Source organism: Schistocerca cancellata, chromosome 2 (genome assembly GCF_023864275.1).
Source record: "Schistocerca cancellata isolate TAMUIC-IGC-003103 chromosome 2, iqSchCanc2.1, whole genome shotgun sequence".
Taxonomy (NCBI): domain Eukaryota; kingdom Metazoa; phylum Arthropoda; class Insecta; order Orthoptera; family Acrididae; genus Schistocerca; species Schistocerca cancellata.
Genome location: NC_064627.1, coordinates 175,736,866 through 175,758,246, shown reverse-complemented (window position 1 = coordinate 175,758,246; position 21,381 = coordinate 175,736,866). Strand labels below are relative to the sequence as shown.

General features: G+C 39.1%; 1 protein-coding gene across 1 annotated transcript in view; it reads right to left on the bottom strand.

The window, feature by feature from the left end:
* The window catches only part of LOC126161499 (60S ribosomal export protein NMD3), a 66,751-nt gene that overhangs the window by 17,468 nt on the left and 27,902 nt on the right, over window positions 1-21,381 (bottom strand). Inside the window, exons 5-8 of the mRNA XM_049917398.1 lie at window positions 18,202-18,310; window positions 5,379-5,529; window positions 2,697-2,839; window positions 2,342-2,493 (exon numbers count right to left, since the gene is read on the bottom strand). Coding sequence (XP_049773355.1) covers window positions 2,342-2,493; window positions 2,697-2,839; window positions 5,379-5,529; window positions 18,202-18,310 — 555 coding nt within the window. The remainder of the gene's footprint in view (window positions 1-2,341; window positions 2,494-2,696; window positions 2,840-5,378; window positions 5,530-18,201; window positions 18,311-21,381) is intronic.

Here is a 21,381-nt window from a genome sequence, read left to right as displayed (position 1 = left end):
TTCTGGATAATGTTCAAAGTGAGCTGAAAAGCAATTTCTGACCTGTGATATGGAGACAGTAATCTTGTAAAATGTCCCCTCACATATATACTCTTTCAGTTGAATCTTTGTGTATCCTGACACAGTCATTTAATTTCCTAACGTATTGTTTCTAATTCTATTACAGTGATTCTGTGCAGCTTTTAAGTGTTGCAATTTGTTTTCACTGTTGTTACTCATATGAATTTTCACTTCAAAATAAACCTAAAAGCAAATAATGCTGCATCTTATTCACTAACAGAAAATCATCTACATTCTTTTCATTAACATCAGATGTCCTAAATGCTATTGTCTTCTATCTTAAATGGCATACTAAGAAAATTTTAGAACCCCATGTGTTAAAAAATTCTACCATTCCTCTTTGTCACTCAAAAACTCATCAAACTTCACTGTCTTCTGCAATACGGTTGGAGTTTTTCTTTCATGATACACTAATTTTGTGAAACCAATGCCACCACAATTGTTTCCTACAATTTGCGATAATACTGACTGCATACCACAAGATGATTTAAAAAATGATATTCACAGAATTTCCCACATTGCTGAAATATTGTGCCACCAGTCTCAGTGATTAAATGGCACTTGGATATGTTCCTTCTGAGAACTTACAAATGGCATCACACTGACACTATCACTTCACTGCAAGGTACACAGAGACCTTATCAAAAATCAGATTGTTTCACACTATGTAGAACATCAGCATATCACAAAGTGCTAATGTTACATGTAAATGTACATGTTTTTTCATATTTGTTAATTGGCTCGGTGGTAAAGTGTCACACTATGGAATCAAAGTTTCAGTTCCTGGTCAGTACTATGACTTATCTGTCACTTTCCACTTGGTTCACCTCTGGCAAGGTTTTTTTAATGTGAAAGTTGCTCAGTTGCACGGTGGTTCAGAATCCACATTAAACTATATACCCCCTACAACTATCTGAATGGGTTAGTTCAACAGCAAGAGGAAGGCAATGTGAACCAAGTCCTTCAAGACCACACCTAGCAAAACTGTAGAATTCAAACCAACCTTTGTGTTGATGGCAATTAATTTGCCACCTACAGGATTACGTCATTCCAGGGGCAGAGTGCATGATGCCTGTCACTAAATAGGACTGACAAGGCATGAAACCTATGGATCCATAGTCTGGAACTTTACACCTGAGCCACTAAGCCAATTAACAATTGTGAAAAGAATAAGTAAATTCATAAGTAACATTATCATTGAGTGAATTGAGAAAAGCTGCAATCTTAAACATGTTCCTGTAATGCCTCCTGTAAAAACTTATACAAAATGCTTATTATGCTCTACCTCATTTTCATCCAGGTCCTGAGGGATTTAGTTTTTCTGTATGCCTATCAAGTCTTCTACCGTTTAGTAAGTAGACTTTATTTAATTATATATTATATAGTACAGTGTTGTATTAGCCATAGAATTGGGCATTGTTTTTCATTAACAAAGGCTTTAAGAATTATTATTATTATTATTATGGCAGCATTGTATGGCACACACAGCTACAACATAAATGGCAAGAGTGAGGACTGTTCTTGATATTGAAAATGGCGATGTTTTAATTACAAGAATAGCGAGTTATCATTTGTTTTCTCCATCTGCATGGTGTGCCACCAAATGAAATTCACCCCCAGTTGAGTGAGATGTGTGGTGATGGTGTCATGGATGTGTCTAATTTGCACTAATGGGTGCAACAGTTCAAAGGAGGCAGAATGTCATGTGACAACAAACCACGAAAATCTCAGCCTTGCACAAGCTGGTCTGAGAAAATGATCGAGTGAGTGCAAAAAGTTCTTTTGGAGAACCATATAATGAGTGTGGAACACATCACCTTCAAAATTGGCATTTCAATAGTATGTGTGCCATAATCCTGCATGAAAGTTTGAAAATGGAAAAAACTGTCTTGCAGGTGGGTGCCATGTTTGCTGACAATCATGCATGTTGCCAGGCAATGTTGACGGTTTAAATGGGACTTTCTTTTCATCGATTGTGATAATGTTTGAGACAAAGATGCCATTTTTCAGTCCTGAAACAAAGCACCAGTCAGCTCACTGGAAGCACACATACTCATTGCCAGTGGTCAAACAAGACTTTGTAAAGAAGCATTCACAGCAGTTGTGCAATTAAGGTGTCGATGTTGAGAGATTATGTCAAGAAGTGACAAGTTTCACTGTTTTCGTGCAATTCATTTGTGAGGAAAAAATTGCAGGTTATTCCCCTCTATAATTAAAAAAAAACTAGCAACAAAATGGATAAATGCTGCAACTTTTTGATTTCCCCTTTTAATAGGCTTACCTTGTTTGATATTGCTCCTTGACCTGGGAAAGCTTTCCGGTCTTTGTCTCTTATTATATCCACATCCATGATGATATATTCTGCAAGTTGTTTTGGATTGCAGATACTGTTAAATGGGTATCGCCAAAAGTTTGTACTACTCAATTCAGCAACTAAAATATAATAATAATAATTATTTTTGCAAACCACATTGTAAGGAACCATTTTAGAAAAAATAAAGGTCTGTAAAACCAAATTGAGAATTATGATATTAATGGAAAATGTATCATTCTTTCAATCTAAAAGTATCAACATCCTTACTACAACGGCAATGTATGGGACATTCACTCAAAGATGACAGACACCAAAAACTTACTCTGTGCTGTAGAAGGATCAATAATGTGGACGGAGTTAGTCACTCGGTATACGAGGCAAATAGGGCTAATGCCTCCTAACTGATGGGTCAGCTTTTTTGGCAAGCACACCACACTGTCCTTCGATAGAGGTACTATTTCCACACTAAAATAAAAAAGAAATCAGTTTGAAAATATGTTCCACTTTGTCTCATACTGAAAACTTGCAAGCAAAACATTAAGGACCAATTGCATAAACACTTCTCACTGGAAATACATTTTGACTCTAGTTCCAAAATTTAACTCTGTTCAAGACATTCTACTGTGTAACACTAAACTTGGATACATTGAAGGAGGTACAGTGTTGATCTAAATTAGCATGAAACATGCTTGGCTATACTGGTACAGTCAGCTATCAACAAGATTATTGTGCTTCAACTGCAGATAGTAATCATACATTGCAGATACACAGTACTTATTATTGGAGGTGGTGTTTTCTAAAGATGGAGGAAAGTAAGCAGTAGAGCTGCAATCTTCAAACTTCTCACAGGCCAAAAAAGATTTTACGCTGGAAATCATATTGGATTAGCATAAAGACATAACAGAAGACACAAACCCGATAAAGTTAATACGGCCAACAAAGAAAAGGTGACAAACCATGACTGGAAATATTTGAAAATACGTTTCATCACTATTAAGAAAATGACAAGAATGCATTTGTGCAAGACAGAGTATAGCTTTAAGATGCAATTTACAATTACTACAATTCATCTCTATGTAATTACAGTACACATGTTGTGTGAACTTGACCGAAAGTAGTGTCAAATCTTTTTGTTGTGACTCGCCGATCTTTCAAAGTGCCACCGTGCAGTTACGTGCGTCCTCTACATTCGGCGCTGTCTGCCAGCCATGCAGCAGCAGCACCACCTAAGCGGCCAGCCAGCCAGCGGCCGCTAGACTTGGACTCAGTTATGATTCGACTGTTAAAGTGTACACACGTCTTACTCTGTTTCCTTTATCTGTGACTTTCATGTATTGCGTCTTCCTTGAAATATATTTGTTAAACTTGAAGTTATTACACTTTTCAAGGTTGGATGTATAAAACTGGAAGTGGTGATTTTGTCTGGTCTACTATCTAATTGCTGGTCAAAAGCCGCAATTTATTCCCATTTCCCACTTCTATGACGACAATGTAGGTTTTCATTCTCAATATATACGCAGAGGTCTGTATACATTTTAAAACAGTTGAGTAAACTGAAATGAATTTGCTTTGTAAAATATAGTTTACAATATTATTCATAACATTCTTGAACAATGAAAACACCAGGTAGGAATATCAACAATGTAGGAAATGACAGATTGCTATCTACTGCAAAAAAGACACATTAAGTCACAGACAGGCCCAATTAAAAAACACTCAAAGTTTTTGGTCACATCCTTCATCAGTAAAACACACACATACACACACACACACACACACACACACACACACACACACACACACACACACACACACGACCGCCAACTCCAGCATCTCGGGGTAGAATGCGTAGAATGCAACATTGCTCGGGATTTAAGCAACAATCTGGAGGGGGCAGAGAAGGGGAAGGAACAGTAGTGTATGGTGGGGAGAGAGAGAAACGCTGCCTGTGCCGCATGAAGAATCAGACAGCGTTCATCCCTCCCCCACCCGTACACTACTATCTGTTCCCCTTCTCAGCCTCCTCCAGACTGCTGCTTGCATCCCATGTGATGTTGCATTCCAGCCCAAGATGCTGGAGTTGGCGGTCGTGTGTGCGCGAGGTGTGTGTGGCCGAAAGCTTTATTGAGTGTCTTAATTGTGACTGTATGCAATTTGACATGTCTTCTTTAAGATAAGTATTAATCTGCCTTTTCCTAAATTGTTCATTACATTCTTGTTCATTTACAGATTTTAATAAGTCAAATGATTTGGCTATAACTGCTGCACAATTTAATTTACTCTGAGTCCCAAACTTAAATAGCTCACCATTTTGCATATGAACATACATTGTCAAAGGTGAAAGAAGTGACATGTGGGGAACAAAATTCCAAGAACTGATGTGGGATCTCACCTGGTATCCTCTGCACTGAATTTCAGGACACAATCGCAGAGCTATTGCCTTACATTTACAAATTGACTTGCATAGGTTTACTACTAGTATTGCTTATCAACTTGCATGCAGTTTAAGCACTTTTTTGCAGATAAAACTTAAGTGAAATTATGTAGCTACTTCTATTCGATCCTATAAAACATTTTTGAAAGAGGTGTTCAATCAAATTGTTCATTTTCCATTGAAACTATCTCCATTCAAGTAACCATTTATAAGTGGCACGTCTCACTATTAAAAATTATGTGTAATAATTTGCACGACTACAGAAAAAGTAAAACCATGCCAAACTACACTATCATTTCTTCTTCTTCTTATATTATGTCTCCAACCTTTGAAACAAATATATGTGCATTAAATGCATATACTGATAAATCAAAACTGATCATGAATGTACTGCGAACTTTTCTTTTATAAACAAGCCACTATATTTTCAACTACAGGAGTTGCAATGCACTTAGAATACTTTTTCTTAGTGAATATGAATTTTATATGCAAGACCAAGTTGTCAGAATGACACTGAATAGCTTAATACTTATTAATTTTATAATGCAAAGAAGATAATAGCAAACTAACCTGTAGGTGAATTTGTAGTTGTAGATATTACTGTGTATATCATGAGAAATCAGTTTCTTAGAGTGTTGATATCTGCAGGGAAGCGCAGTTGTTAAGAAATCAATCATTTTGCGGGCATGTCCTTCAGTTGCATAGAAGAAGTCAAGTCCCTCTATGAAAGAGGAAAACAATTAATTAAACACTAATATTTCACTAAACCGCTACAGAATTAAAAAAATAGGTAAATTACACAAAGACAATAACACGACACTAATTTCACAAGTAACTGATCCTTAAACAAGAAGAGTTCACATGTACAAGGTAGCCTTTCCCTTGAGTAATTACTGGGTACAAATGTAAATCATATATGGTATATAACAACTGTGCATCACTCAGTAAATATCAACTTAAAAATTTTTCGTTACATGGAATGGAATATATAACAAATAGCTGAACAAATTTGGCATATAATACACACTGAACAATGCATTCTCTAACATCCTTCCCTCCAGTTGTACATCAAGCACAGACGAGCCCTACTGACGGTGGGAAGTCAGAGGGGTGATGGACAAAATTTATTATAATAGCTATGAGATTTCTGATGTGCGCTCAGATGCTCACATGGCAGAACACTGCCAATAAAAGTTTGAGCCCTGGTGCCAGATAATGTATAGCTTTATATGAAAGCATACTATGGAATTGGATGAGAAGACTTATTGAGATTGGAGACACCTACTTTGTAGTGACGGATAAGCTCTCCTTTCAGTTACCACTCATAGGAAAAATATCAAAGTAGTTTTCTTCCTTCCAACAGTAATATTTTTATTTGATGAAATATTCTGTGCCAATGGAAAAATTCAATTAAAAAGCTGCAAGAATAGCTACTCTGTCTCCCTGTAATGAAATATTTTGTGCTTCACTCGTCTATTTACATACATGAGGTTTGTCTTGCTATAGATTGCATGTATCTTCTTCATATACCTTGGTGGCTAACTATTGGGCTATATATTCGAAGGTCTAAGGTTTAATCTTCTGCAGGTCTTAATACTACTGCTTTCATTACTTCACCTGCCTCTGTCAATGATTAATAATTTGATTGCACAATGGTTCAGAGTCTACATAAAACTATAGGTTCCCTTAAAACTGGCTAGGTTGGAGCAAGAAAACTGCATAGCACCTCTAATAGGACCAAGCCTAGTACAGCGCTGTGACTTTTACACTGACATTTGGGTTGATGACAAGTTTACCGTCCTAAATCTTTACCAATTTAAGCTTTTGCACAGACTATATACACTTTCTCTATTCAAGCAACTGCTTATGATTATCTCCAAAGGGGCTACCAAATAAGACACACGTGTGATTTTGTAAGTTTTCCTGGCAAAATAACTTTTGATTCTCTTCTCAGGGTTTGTAGCCAGATCTTCAAGTCCAGTTGAGACAATATTTCGATGGTGAAACTGGCCATCATCTTCAGGTGAGATGTTGTTGGTGCTAAATATCATTGAAATGATGCTCCAGTGAAGCCAGCATCTCATTATAGCTGAGCAGAGGGTCATGGTAGTAGAAGTTTGATAAACTTCTGAAGAAGAAGAGAAAACAGAAGCGTGCCTCGATTTTCTTCCCAGGGTGTTATAATGAAGGTATTATTGCACAATTTCTTTATTTTATTTATAATAGGAGTGTCAATGCTATCAAGATGAATGCTGGTGCTGGTAAGGAAGCAAATTTGTTTCACCCTTACACAACTGGATGTCATTTCTAAAGATTTATTTTTCTTGCATTTGGAAATTTAAGCACTGCTTTCAATGGCTTCCTAGGAAAAGATGGATGGTGCCACATAGATTTTGTCAGACTGGGCGCATAAGAGTGCCATCACCAGACAACCCTCAAAATTTGAGCAGCTTCTTTCATGTTCCACAATATTAGATGATTTTCATTGACAGACTATGATTAATCTTATGTGTCTGGGACTGGATGGTATCACTGTGGCCATGATGGAAAAAGGCCTAAATTGTTCTCCCACTATGAAGAGAATTCCCATCAAGGAATTTATCTGTTCTGTAGAACAAGTAGTATTCAGTTCCTCAGAGAATTGAATGGAAGAAATCAGGCTTGAGGTGCATTACATATTATGCCAGGCTGCTACCGAAGAATAATATCAATTCTGTGGAAAGGGCAGTTACTCATTCTATTAGAGTAAATAAAGATATAGTAGTTTCACTAGCAGACAAAGGAATTGCATAGTCATCATCACTTGGTGGACTGTGCAAGTAAAATGGATTACTTACTTAGTGATCCAATTTACTGAAAAGTGAAGAACGGCGCTAATGAAATGACAGAATTGTACTCCTGAAAAAGGAGCTGGATGTCCAAAGATGATATTAAAAAATTGTGGCCCAGTGCTGCCATTTCACTGAGATGATATGGTTTACCCAAAATCCACAAGGAAGAGGTGCCATTTTGCTCCATTGTTATAGTTCTATTCTTTTATCTTGGCGGCTCGCACATGCCCGCACAGACGCGGGAGATTGCTGCGTTGCCAGTTGCAAACAACGCACGCGCCAAGAGAAACAGCGCCATAGTATAGTATAGTTCGCAAACTTACGTTTAGGGGGGAATGTGCAGTTTATGACGTAAAGCCACCATGGCCGCATTAACCCTTTTGCTGCTACAGAGACGTGCTCCCTGCATTCCGCGCGATTTTGTCATCACTGCACTTCTTGTCTGTGCAGACACATGGTGTTCCGACTGCTTTGACACACTTATCATTCGATTTCACAAAAACTATTTGGCCCAAAAATTTGATTTTTACACATCTTCTTGACTGATACCTTCCCCCCCATAAATGACTAAATTTTGTTTCGATGTTCAACGCAGTTATTGTGCAGTATTAAACGTCGTAAACCATTGCACGAAATTTTGAAGAGTTTGCAGAGGTAAAAGACCATAGCGTATACCTAAATTTCATATAAAATTTACCATATAACAATATCTCATTTGATTTAAGTACCAGATAGGTGTCGCATGTAATATTGAGAAATCTTCCGTCTTTCGTGACTGTAATAAAAGTTTTATTTACTCCAGGCGCGTATGGCTTTATTTTAAAGCACTTCAATCAAAAGGATGTAGACAAGATACATTAAACAAAACTGTGGGACATCCAATGATACCAAATCTGACGAATTTGTGGTCAAATTTGTTATAATTGGATGTCCCGTTCTGAGAGGAACTAATTTTCATTAGGATTTCTTTTGGCTCTGTGTGTCGTTTTCAAGAGATTACAATGTCCCCAGTTAAAATAAACACCCTTTATAACATAAACAGTGTTTATAAATTGGGAAATATTCCATCTTTAGTGACTGTAATAAAACTTTTATTTATACCAGAGTCCTTTCACTTTTTTCTAAAACGTTCTGATTAGAACAAAGTTGGCGAAGTAAACAAAACTGAATTGTGGATGTAATAAAACATAGAAACTAAAATGTATTGTCAGTGAGGCGCAGTGTGCAAACAATTTGTGTTTGTCATAACGGGCAGCAAATACTTGCCAAAACATTGAATATGATGTTGCCAAAGCAGCGAAGCAAAGAATTGCGTCAGACAATCAAGTAACTCGGCAATGTATGAGCCGAAATTCTGCTCTAAATAATACTTTTAATACTGTCGCAAAATAATATAAATATGAATAGTAAAACAGCGACTGCGGAAGAGAAGATATACAAACAAAACAGATAACATGAATATTGTAAGTGTGCCTTTTCATTGTTTTTAATTGCTGTGAAAAGAAATATTGGAGGACAAAATAAGAAAAACCGAAAACTTATTATGATTATAATGAAGAGACAAAGCACTAGAAATTTCAAAAAATTACATTCAAACGAATAAAATTCATGAAGTAAGACACTTCGATATTGTTTTTAAATAAAGAAAATATACAGCACCAAACGAGGTTTGAACTCAGAACCTTACACTTTGCATTCAAACACCTTAACCATTCCACTAATGCAATTCGTCAATCAATAACACTCCTGGAGGACTATAAAACATCATGCAAAATACCGACAAACACTGTTGGTATGACTATGAATTAATCATGTTTCGTCGAAGTGCAATAGGAAATAAACAATTACCGCTGTTCTTTATTGCAAAAAAGCGGTTCGTGAGAATGATACAAACACCTTTCGTTGCTATTGTCTGAATTAGGAAGGTTATTGCTTGTTTGGTTTAATTAATTAATAGAATAAGAAGCAACTGGTATAAAGAATGCTTTTTCCAAACTTTCTATAAACGAAAGTGTGCTAGCAAGACATTGCCTTTGTTCAATTACTTTATTTATGACTGAACGTTTTCAAAACTGAAGACACTCGTCCGTGCTCTGCACTGCAGTCGAGCTCTGGCAACGCTGTTCTCTGTTCATTGGCTGACTGTTTTGTGACGTCAGATGCGCAGAACGAACCTAAACTTGGCCGCCGTCGTAAATGACTCACACTATAGTAATTTGGGTCTGTCCACCTATAACACGGCAAAGCATTTTTGGGGGTGAGGATTTGGGGGGGGTTCTTCATCTCTTCATCAGCAAGTGTGGACATTACACCCCAACTAACTGGAATTTATTCAGCATATAAATACATTACAGATGGGCTCCTCAGACCTGCTTGTAAACTTTGATGTCTCCCTGTGTATGCACGTTCTATTTGAAAAATCATTCAGTTTAATCAATTAAATGTTGGAAATTTGTTTTAATGTACTTATTTCAACTTACATTTTATTTTATGACAAGATTTATGAATAAATTGACACTGGCTGTCGATAAACCCTTATCAGCCACAACTGCTGATATGACTTTGAAAAAAGCACTGAAGACAGCAATTTTAAAACAAACATGTTTCTGGATATATGCTGATATCTCTTTAATTTGGCCACACGGAGCTGATACTCTTAAATGTTTCTTAGGACATTTGAATCCCCTTCACCCCAGCATTAAGTTTACAACTGAAATGGGAACAGATGTAAAGCTCCCATTTTTGGATGTTCTCACTTCTTAGCAGAATGGTGGCATTGTTATGTCTAGCATTTACTGGATACCTACACGTATTGACCAGCACCTGCAAGTGACTAGCTGTCACCAAGCAAACCAACTCAATGGGGTCCTTAGGATGCTGGTCTAACGAGAATGTGCCACACCTAATGCAGTGGCTATGAAGCAGCTCTCCTAGATCTGGCAGAGCAGGGCAATAACAAATAGCACAATGATCCGGCTAGTTGAAACAGTCGTGTTTTCTGTCTTCTTTTATGGTTGCGAAATATGGACACTCGAGGCCAGAGACAAACAGCACATTGATGCGTTTGAGCTTTGGTGCTGGCGTAGGATGCTACGCATAAAATGGATCGAAAGAAGAACAAATGTGTTCATTATTGAGCCATGCGATATCTCCAGATGCCTTTCTTTTTGAGTCACCAAAAAAATTCTCCAGTTCTTTGGTCATATTGTGAGAAGAGATGGAGAAAATCTAGAGAAAATAATCATCCAAGGAAAGATCGAGGGCATGAGACCAAGAGGAAGATCAGCGAGCAGATGGATAGATCAAATCAAGATGATCTCCAATCTACCTCTTCAGCAGGCACTAAGAGAAGCTAGCAACCGTCCGGAATGGAGACACTGTTCATGGGGTCACGACGCTCAGCAATGAGCACAACAACTTCGCTTATCACAGGAAACTGGACACCAAAAGTTTGCACTTGAATGAATTCTCTGAGTAGCAGATCTGTCGAGCCTTGGAGTTAAGATCATCACCAAAAGTATAGCATGACGAATCTAAATCAGATGCTTTCCTACCATATGCTGGGTGATTATTATCTAAACTAGGGAAAATTTTTAAGAAATTTTAACATCAAAACTGTGTTTATTCTGTCAGTCAAGATTAGCGACATTTTGGGTTCTGTTAAAGATGACCTGAGGCTAAGGAAGCCCAGTGTTCATAATGGTCAAGTATGAATTGGTCAAATTATTCACACCACCCACCTCAATTACCAAAAGGTTAGCATCTCTGCCTTTGGTGTAGAACGGCCTGGTTCGATCCCTGGTACCTCTTTGGCTTTTTCTGAGGTAGGCAGGTCTGGAAAGCGGTCCACTCAGCCTCTGAGGCCAAAAGCAGAGCTGCTTGAAGAAAGAAGCAGCATTGTCATCTGGATTCAGCTATTGGCAATAACGACTGGTAGGATCAATGACAGACAGATCACATGTCCCACGATCAAAGACTGCTCCTCATATTGCCTTGGTCAGGCATAACTGGCCTAAGGCGTAATATGTGGGTGGTGTTTACATTTACTATTCATACTCTTTAGGACAGGTGTGTGGAACTTTGTTGCCACACAACCAGGGCTGGTTTGAGAACATTTTTTTGCACTAGTGACATATCATCATCATACATTAGTTGTCACTGTTTGGCCTGTTGGTAATAACTTTAAATATAAATCACAATCTAGTAAGTGTAGAAATGAGTAGTTTTTGCTACTACTTATGGTACACCCTGTGTACAAATCTTGCACTAGATGTGGTCCCCAGGCAGCTGCTTATGTCACTTGGATCTTAGACTGGCCCTGCACACAAGGTTATAATGATCTGAAAAATCACCATTAGCAATGCTGTGCTTAGCTGAGGAACACACAATTAAATATAATGAGAATTGGCCGTCTCATTACTGGCATTTTGCTTTAAGGAATCAGCTGAAACTGGGATGGTTGATAATCTTATTAAAGGGTAAATTCTATTCCCTGAACAAGTTGCGGAATACTCGCTGATCTGCATTAAAACACAATTTCTTGTTTGGAAGGAGAATTTGACAATTAATTTCAGCAGGGATAGTTCGCTTTTGTCTGTCTTCACCACCAGTGGCACTGCTCACATCCTCTGCAGCATTAACAGTGCTTGGTGCATGTGCTGAGTACTCTCTGTTGGCCTATAAAGTGTGCCAGCTTCAGCAAAGCATCAGTTCGACGGCACTCAGCAACAGCAGTATCTTACCTGAAGATGACTGCCAGCTGAACTGTTGAAATATTCTATCAATCTGACTTGAATATCTGGTTGCAACATGGGAAGATTACCACAAGCAACACAGGTGTTTGCCATACACAACTAGAAGTTACTTAACACTGCATAGTGCCATTTTGTAGTACATACACACATTAATGATGAAAAACTTTGTTAAATAGTGCAGCAATTTCCTTAAAACTGGATAAACACTAATTCATTTTGCTGTCTTATTACCTCTAAACATGTTTAGAAAGAGTGGCAAGAAAACATTACACTTGCTTTGAATTTGTTTACTTATGTTTACTTTACTTTACTTAGTATTGGAGGGCAGCGTGGAGGGTAAAAATCGTAGGAGGAGACCAAGAGATGAATACACTAAGCAGATTGAGAAGGATGTAGGTTGCAGTAGGTACTGGGAGATGAAGAAGCTTGCACAGGATAGAGTAGCATGGAGAGCTGCATCAAACCAGCCTCAGGACTGAAGACCACAACAACAACAACAACAACAACAACAACAACAACAACTTATGTCTAACATGACTGAACTCCTATTCACAATGAAAGATACACAATGTCAGGGATTTACATGGATTAACATACTCGGCAATTCTGTCTCATTTGCTCTTCATTCTGAACTGTGGGAAGTGGCATGAGTAATTGTGGTTTACAGTGAATATTGGAGGAAATTATTCCATTTAGGGAAAAGGGGGGGGGGGGGGGGGGCGGAGGAGGACGCAATACGGAGACCACTGACAAATTCAGAGAGACCTCCTGGGGCCACGGAATGTAAACAGGAACAGTTAGATTAAGAAAGGATGGCAAGACCCAGATGAAACAGATCACAGAGAGCAGGAAAGTGTGGAAGCTGGCATCTAGTGGAAAGGCTGGGAAATAGGAGATAGGGTACGAAAGATTTATAGTGCACACGCGTACATGCATGCGCGCGCGCGCACGCACACACACACAAGATTTCACCAGTATTCTGAGTTAAGTGAACATCAGGCTCAAATATGAGTAAAATTAAGACACACACAGGAGACACCAGATGTGTTTAGGAAGAAGTTAGAAACAAGAAGTACTGCTGCTATCTGGTAGCCACAGGTAAATGTCAACCCTCCGTTGAGGGGGAAATGATAGGGACCAACAGAAGACAGCTAGAATTTTTATACCAACCGCAGGTCTAAATCGTGTGATAACATTGGCATAGGAACTTATTGAAAGGTTTTTGGTAAGAAGCTAGGTATAGTGGATAAGGTGAGAATCAGTTTGAAAAGGTACTGCATGGGGAGTGAACTGGAAAATATAGACAACCTCACTGGTGGCACCAAGATGAATTCTGTTAAGATGTTCCAATTGTATGACTAGTCATGCCTTAATATTGCTGTAAATTTAGTAATGTGAGGGTAGAGATGGAACTGATGGCAGTTGACTTGTGGCATATGGCCCTGGTGCCTACTGGCACTTTTGAAACAGAAGCTGGTTATTGAGGGGGTTGGGCTTAGATCACCACTTAGCTGTACACACCTTCAGGTAAGTATTCTTCTGTTGTGCACTTGCTTCAGTGAAAGATTTACACTAGGAAGACTGTGTGAGGGGAATGAGACAGTTTCAAGTACAATACCTGGTGTTGTAGTGGATGAGTCTACCACAGCAGTTCCAGCTATTCTGTTATAACATGCACAAAATGTGTAGAGGAAGCCTTGGATGTGATGTTTCAAAGACTGAAATAACTAGAGTTAGGTAGATCGAGTGTTTTCCCAATGTTTTTAAACACTGATGCTGGTGTCTTTCCATTGAAGTGACACTGTTCCTGCATTGATGGATGCAGTGACAGAGTCAGGAGGAACAACTGTTTAGAAGTTGCTCTGACAAACTTCTTGGATATGCAGTTGTTATCTGGAGCCAGGTTTCTCCAGTCTACTGTGAGTGATCGTTTCTCACCAGGAATAAGAAAATAAGATTAGGGTTTAACATCCTATAGATATGAGGTCATTACAGACAGGGCATCAACTCAGATTAGGAAGGGTGCAGAAGAAAATCAGCTACAGCACTTAAGTCTCCTTTTCAATTGAACTATTCTAGCATTAGCAAAAGTGCACAGGTGTCCTTTTCAATGGTACTATTCCAGCATTTGCCATGCTCAGTTTAGGGAAACTACAGGCAGCATAACTCTGGATGCATGGAAAGGGATTTGAATCATTGCACTCCAGAATGTTAGTCTAGTATTTTAGTCATATGTCAACTTCCTGTTTCCTCACCAGGAGCACAGCTGGCAGTAGTGATATTATGCGACTTTTGTTGATGAACTAGTTACGGGAGAAGGATATAGCACAATCAAACATCCTCTGTACCACACTAATTTCAATCTGAGCTGAGCTGAAGTGCAAAATAACATGGAAAGGAAGCACTACAGTTTATTCTCAGCGATGTGGAAATGCTAACAAAATAAGATGTTGTGAATGTTTCCCCACAGGACTGGTCTTGAGCTGTGTGCTATACCTAGAAGTTAATCAGGAGAAGTTGGATTTTTGAAGGATTGCTAGGAGAAAAGATCAAAGAGATGGTCATTTCCATCACTCCAGCTTCAGTTCCAAGCTGAGGATAGTGATGATTGTTTAATTGGATGTGACGCACTTTGAGCAAGATGCTAACAATGCTCCCTTCCATATGCTTCCTGCAAAACTGTCAACTGTCTTAAGTTAATTTAGCTGCAACACAAGCACACCAGACCAAAAAATTAAACAGTCATAAGAGACATCACACTAATATTGTTTTACACAATCTCTAACCTTGATAATTGCCTCAGTTGCTGAGGAAGAGTGCCTGCAAGTTTTGTCATGTATGCCATATCTAGCTGAACCCACTCTTTCTTTGATGATTAGGTCCTGCAGGACTACCAAACTACAAGTATGTTTAATTGCTACACTTCATCCGCTGCTCCAAATTGTCCCAGGCACTATATCTATGGGACTGAGATTGCATGATTCAATGGGACAATCAAGAGGTTTGAGGAGTGTTTGCCAAAGCAAGAACATATATATGCACAGTAAGCAGATGGCAAAACACTCCACTCTCTGTGTGCTGCAAGGCGTCAAAATCTCATTTCAGTACTTAAAACCGCTTATGAGATACAAGGGATGTTTTGAATACTTCTTTCTGGCTTCATCTTCTGCACACACGAGCAGAATTGAGAGCTCTACATGCAATCCATTTTCTCTAGACTGGAGACAGATGTGGATCTTCTCCCAAGTTTAAAGACTAATTCAGTTTGTTAGCTACATTCCATGCACAACAGTGTATATCCTTACATGCAACAAAGGCAAACTCATAGCAACTCTATTATTCATTGCTAACTAGTCAAATTTTGTGCAATAGCTTATTTAAAGATCACAATAACTATGACAATATAATGTAAATGGGTAGATAAAAAATCTGCTCAGCAAGCAGTGGCAGGACAATACACACACAAAAAGGTTTCACTTTCACAGGCTTTCAGAGATGTGGGTCCTTCTTCTGGCAGAAGAGTTGAAGGGGAAGTAAGAGGGGTGAAGGAAAAGGACTGGAGAGGTTTAGGGAAGTTCAGAAAGGCACCAAGAACCCTGGGTCAGGGGAGACTTACTGGACCGGACGAGTAGAAAGTAACAAAATGATAGGCAGTTTGTTATGAAGGTAATGACTGGCACTATGAGATGCGAGAGATTTAGTTTTTAAATGAATATTTTCTTTAAAATCATTTGGGAAAGATTGCAGATCAGCTATCTTGCACTTGTTGCTGTCCACGCAGACTAGAGAGCCTGCTTACTGCCGAGCCAAATATTACACTGTATGAGAGCTTCGGCTTGAGAGCTTCACATCTCCATTCCTTGCTAAGCCAAAGTGAACTGACCACCTAGCAAACTTACAGTGAACCACACTCTGTTTGAGACAACCTTTAGGGAGTGATGGTCACTCTGCTACCCACAGCATACCATGTGACTTCATCACTAGTCAGTTTATCTCATATACAGGGTGAGCCACCTAACATTACCACTGGATATATTTCGTAAACCACATCAAATACTGACAAATTGATTCCACAGACCGAACGTGTGGAGAGGGGCTAGTGTAATTGGTTACTACAAACCATAAAAAAATGCACGGAAGTATGTTTTTTAACACAAACCTACGTTTTTTTAAATGGAACCCCGTTAGTTTTGTTAGCACATCTGAACATATAAACAAATACGTAATCAGTGCCGTTTGTTGCATTGTAAAATGTTAATTACATCCGGAGATATTTAACCTAAAGTTGACGCTTGAGTACCACTCCTCCGCTGTTTGATCGTATGTATCTGAGAGCACCGCATTGCGTAGGGATCCAAAGGGAACGGTGATGGTCCTTAGGCACAGAAGCGACTGGAACAGCTCATTACGTCCACATGCTAACACCTTTTTATTGGTCTTTTTCACTGATGCACATGTACATTACCATGAGGGGTGAGGTACACGTACACATGTGGTTTCCGTTTTCAATTACGGAGTGGAATAGAGTGTGTCCCGACATGTCAGGCCAATAGATGTTCAATGTGGTGGCCATCATTTGCTGCACACAATTGCAATCTCTGGCGTAATGAATGTTGTACATGCCACAGTACATCTGGTGTAATGTCGCCGCAGACTGCCACAATACGTTGTTTCATATCCTCTGGGGTTGTAGGCACATCACGGTACACATTCTCCTTTAACGTACCGCACAGAAAGAAGTCCAGAGGTGTAAGATCAGGAGAACGGGCTGGCCAATTTATGCGTCCTCCACGTCCTATGAAACACCCGTCGAACATCCTGTCTAGTGTTAATTGCGGAATGTGCAGGTGCACCATCATGCTGATACCACATACGTCGACGCGTTTCCAGTGGGACATTTTCGAGCAATGTTGGCAGATCATTCTGTAGAAACGCAATGTATGTTGCAGCTGTTTGGGCCCGTGCAATGAAGTGAGGACAATGTTTCAAGCGTCAACTTTCGGTTACAATATCTCCGGATGCAATTAACATTTTACAATGCAACAAACGGCACTGATTACGTATTTGTTTATATGTTCAGATGTACTAACAAAACTAATGTGGTTCCATTTAAAAGAAACGTAGGTTTGTGTTAAAAAACATACTTCCGTGCATTTTTTTATGGTTTGTATTAAACAATTACACTATCCCCTCTCCTCATGTTCGGTCTGTGGAATCCGTTCATCAGTATTTGATGTGGTTTACGAAATATATCCAGCGGTAACGTTAGGTGACTCACCCTGTATACCATGGTTTACCACCTCTGGATACATACAAACAAGTTACATCTTTGCTCTATAAACTGTTGATTTCAAAAAAACAGACCCAACCCTACTGTTATGTTACAACAGTTATTTCTTGTTGCCTTCCTGAGTAGGCATCTCATTCATTATGGAGGGATGCTTAGTGCGTTTTTCATTCATACAGAAATGTTTGCGTTGCTTTGCTACAACAGTTTCAGGTTCACTAGAAAAATGGCCTAATGTAAAGACCCACACTGTTCATTGACTTAATAATGTTCTCATTACCAACTGGAGTGGCATTTAATTAAATGAACATACAGATGCAAAATCAGTTCCCTCAGAACACGGAGAAGCTAAAACTTCAAATGACTATTCTCATTCCAACATTGTGTGTCATGCCTGTTAATAGCATGGAGCAGATGTAAATGAAAAAGATTTTTATCCTGCTTGGCTTATCTGAAAAGCAATGGAACATGAAACCACAAACCGATGAAATAGTTTTTTTTCTGATTAACTACAAACTTACCATGTATTGGTTTAATTCCTAAGGTATGTTCGTGGGCCTTGTGCTTCAAGATTAACTGTTCCAAGTAGTAGAAAGTCTTCTTATTTTCACATTTCTGCCTTACTTGAACCTGCATCAGCAACAGAAGAAAGAAATTAAGGATAAGTTATCTACAAGTAAGAACCAGGACCAGCAAACCATGTTGTTGGCACATAATATATAAACACTTTTCACGATATTTTAAAATCATTAACTTATAGATATAATGCACTATTTGAAATGTCAGCTCACACACTGTTAGAGTATCTTCAACAAGAATGGGTGGAAATAAAAACAAAAGCTTTAGGTGCCAACTGTTGCAACGAAAGGCTTAATTTATATTTGATTGTATATTTTCCCCACATTTTTCACATATGTGGACAGTCAACTGCACCAGAGCATTTATACAGCAGGGGCAGCAATGCGAATGTACCTATTGTCCTGAATGTTGTTGGAAGATAAGAAGTGCAAGAAGCCACTGCACAAATAGCAGGCACAGAGTGCAGTGGCCTGACTGTGTAGTTGCATTCCATATCAACACTGCACCCAGATGATATTCAACCATTTGTTATGCTCTGACAAGCAGGGGGCATTTAGCACTTCATCAACAAATGGTGCTTGGTGTTTAATCCACAAGTTGTGGATGGTAGAAGCTTCCAGTATGAACTGCATGTTCGCACAGATCACAATACGGCAGTAGCTCTGTTTGGCAACTAGGAGTCAGAGTGGTCACTATTGCTGGACATTGTGCATGTGGCAAGACATACAAATTACACATATAGAAGCTATATGAACACTGTAATGGAGGACTCAAATATTAGGAAATGTTTCTGAGCTAATTTCATCTCGTGTAGCTGGTTTGTGCTTAACCTAACGTCTCCTCTCATGGGGCATTATCACTATACTATACCTGTTTAATTGTAAAACTTTGCTTGCTGCTTGGGTCCATTTAGGAAGTAATGATTGTACATTAGGCCGATGTGTTGTTCTTAGTCCTCAGTATCAGTCTACCTTTGTCATTGACTTCTCTGATTCAAAAGTATGCAACCAGCAGATCTCATTGTCTTAGCTGGTTGGATATTGAAATTACTATCTGCAACATCTGTACAAGTTGCTGCACACAACAATATTCCTTGTGCTCCAGTTTCTCTCCGATTATCTAAATGAGTAGAAAGAAGCCACATGGGTCAGCACTGTCATTGGTTGTTATGGCTCATTAGTTCCTGGAGCTGGTGGGCTGTTTTTGTTTTTGCCTACATAGAATCAAAATACTGCACTAGCTTTTATGCTACAGACTCTCGCTGATGGGAACCAATTTTGGGCAGAGAATATGGACATGTTCAAAACTTAAGCGCTTGGTCCCTGGACTCTATTTTAACTAATTACATCCTTCCTTATACCAGTCAAGCATGACTTAGTTGTCTAAGTTTTTGATTGAGCATTATTGCTTCGTGTGTACTTAAACTAAAGTGGAATAAAGTTAAACCTAGTGTCAACATAAAAATACACTCACAAACAACTCACTATTATATACAGTTATTGTGGGTAGTACAAGAAGGGCCACAGGTATATATCCAAGATTCAAGACTGCCAGACTGATGTCTACTTGACTTTTCCAAGGGAGATGCATGATGTCCTTAGTTTATACTTTGTCATTCAGCTGGGCATAGGAACTCATTCACTGTATCCCAACTATTAGATTGGTGCATAAGTTCAACACTTTTTTGTTTTTCGTGTTGGTGTTCCACTTGCTCTGGGTTTATTTATTGATTGTTTTATTTGAAGTTCACTGTCACTATTTGAGTATACATTCTGTCATTGGAGCTGTGGATGCTAGAAAATGGAGTGACAAGTGGAGAAATCTGAACATGTCCAACATGTTGTTCTGTTTGAGTTTGATAGAGCGGTGACAGTAGTGGAGATGGTCAGAAACATTTGAGCCGTGTATGGGGATAAAGCCATTGATCAGAGCATGGCTAGAAAATTGTTTTCTCATTTTAGGGAGGATCGTTTTGACATTAGTGACTCTCCACATTCAGGAAGGCCCTTGGGGTTTGATGAAGACTGCTTAAGCACATTAATCCACTCCAGTATACCCCAGAACTGGCAAATGTGGTGAACTGTGATCATTCTACCATTGTGTGACATTTGCAAGAAATGGGGAAGTTTCAAAAATCAGATGTATGCGTACCACATGCTCTAAGCCAAAATCACTAGCATCTGCAGGCAACCGTATGTGCACCTCTGCTTGCTTGTCATCAATTGGCGCGTAAACAACACCGACTACTCCTATCCTGTATTACTGCTGGTACTAAAAAATAGTGTCTCTATGCCAATGAAAGGAAAGGAATGGTTGGGTCCAAACAAAGCAGCAACTCCCTGTACAATGACCTATGCGCATCCAAAAAAGATAATGTTATGCATATGGTCCGCCCTCGTGGTCTCGCGGTAGTGTTCTCGCTTCCCGAGCACGGGGTCCCAGGTTCGATTCCCGGCGGGGTCAGGGTTTTTTCCTGCCTCGAGATGACTGGGTGTTGTGTCGTCTTCATCATCATCATCATCATTCATCCCCATTACGGTCGGAGGAAGGCAACGGCAAACCACCTCCATTAGGACCTTGCCTAGTAAGGCGGTGCGGGTCTCCCGCATCGTTCCCCTACGCTCTGTAAAGAAGCATGGGACTTCATTTCCATTTTCCCATTTTCATGCATATGGTGGAACAGTGATGGTGTGGTGTACCAAAACTTGCTTCCCCGAGGTGTAGCTATCATGGCTGAAATTTATTTTCAACAACTGAGATGCCTTGCACACACAGTCCATGGACAACAGGAAGATGGTGTGAAGTGATGCTACTCCACGATAATGCCCGCCCACATTCTGCTAGATTGACAAAAAACACTATACATGAGGTGAATTGGGAAGCTGTTCCACACTGACCTTATTCACACCAAAAACTCACCAATGAACTTCCTTTCTGGATGAAAATGTGCTCCAAAGATGGCTTGACAAGTTTTTCGCCTCAAAAACCATCTAATTTCTACAATCACAGAATTGAAAAGTTACCCTGACGTTGGCAGACTGTTGTAAATAGTGGAGGAGGATATATTATTGATGACTAACGTCTCTGTTATGTGTATCTGCTGTGTTTATTAAAATTATGGA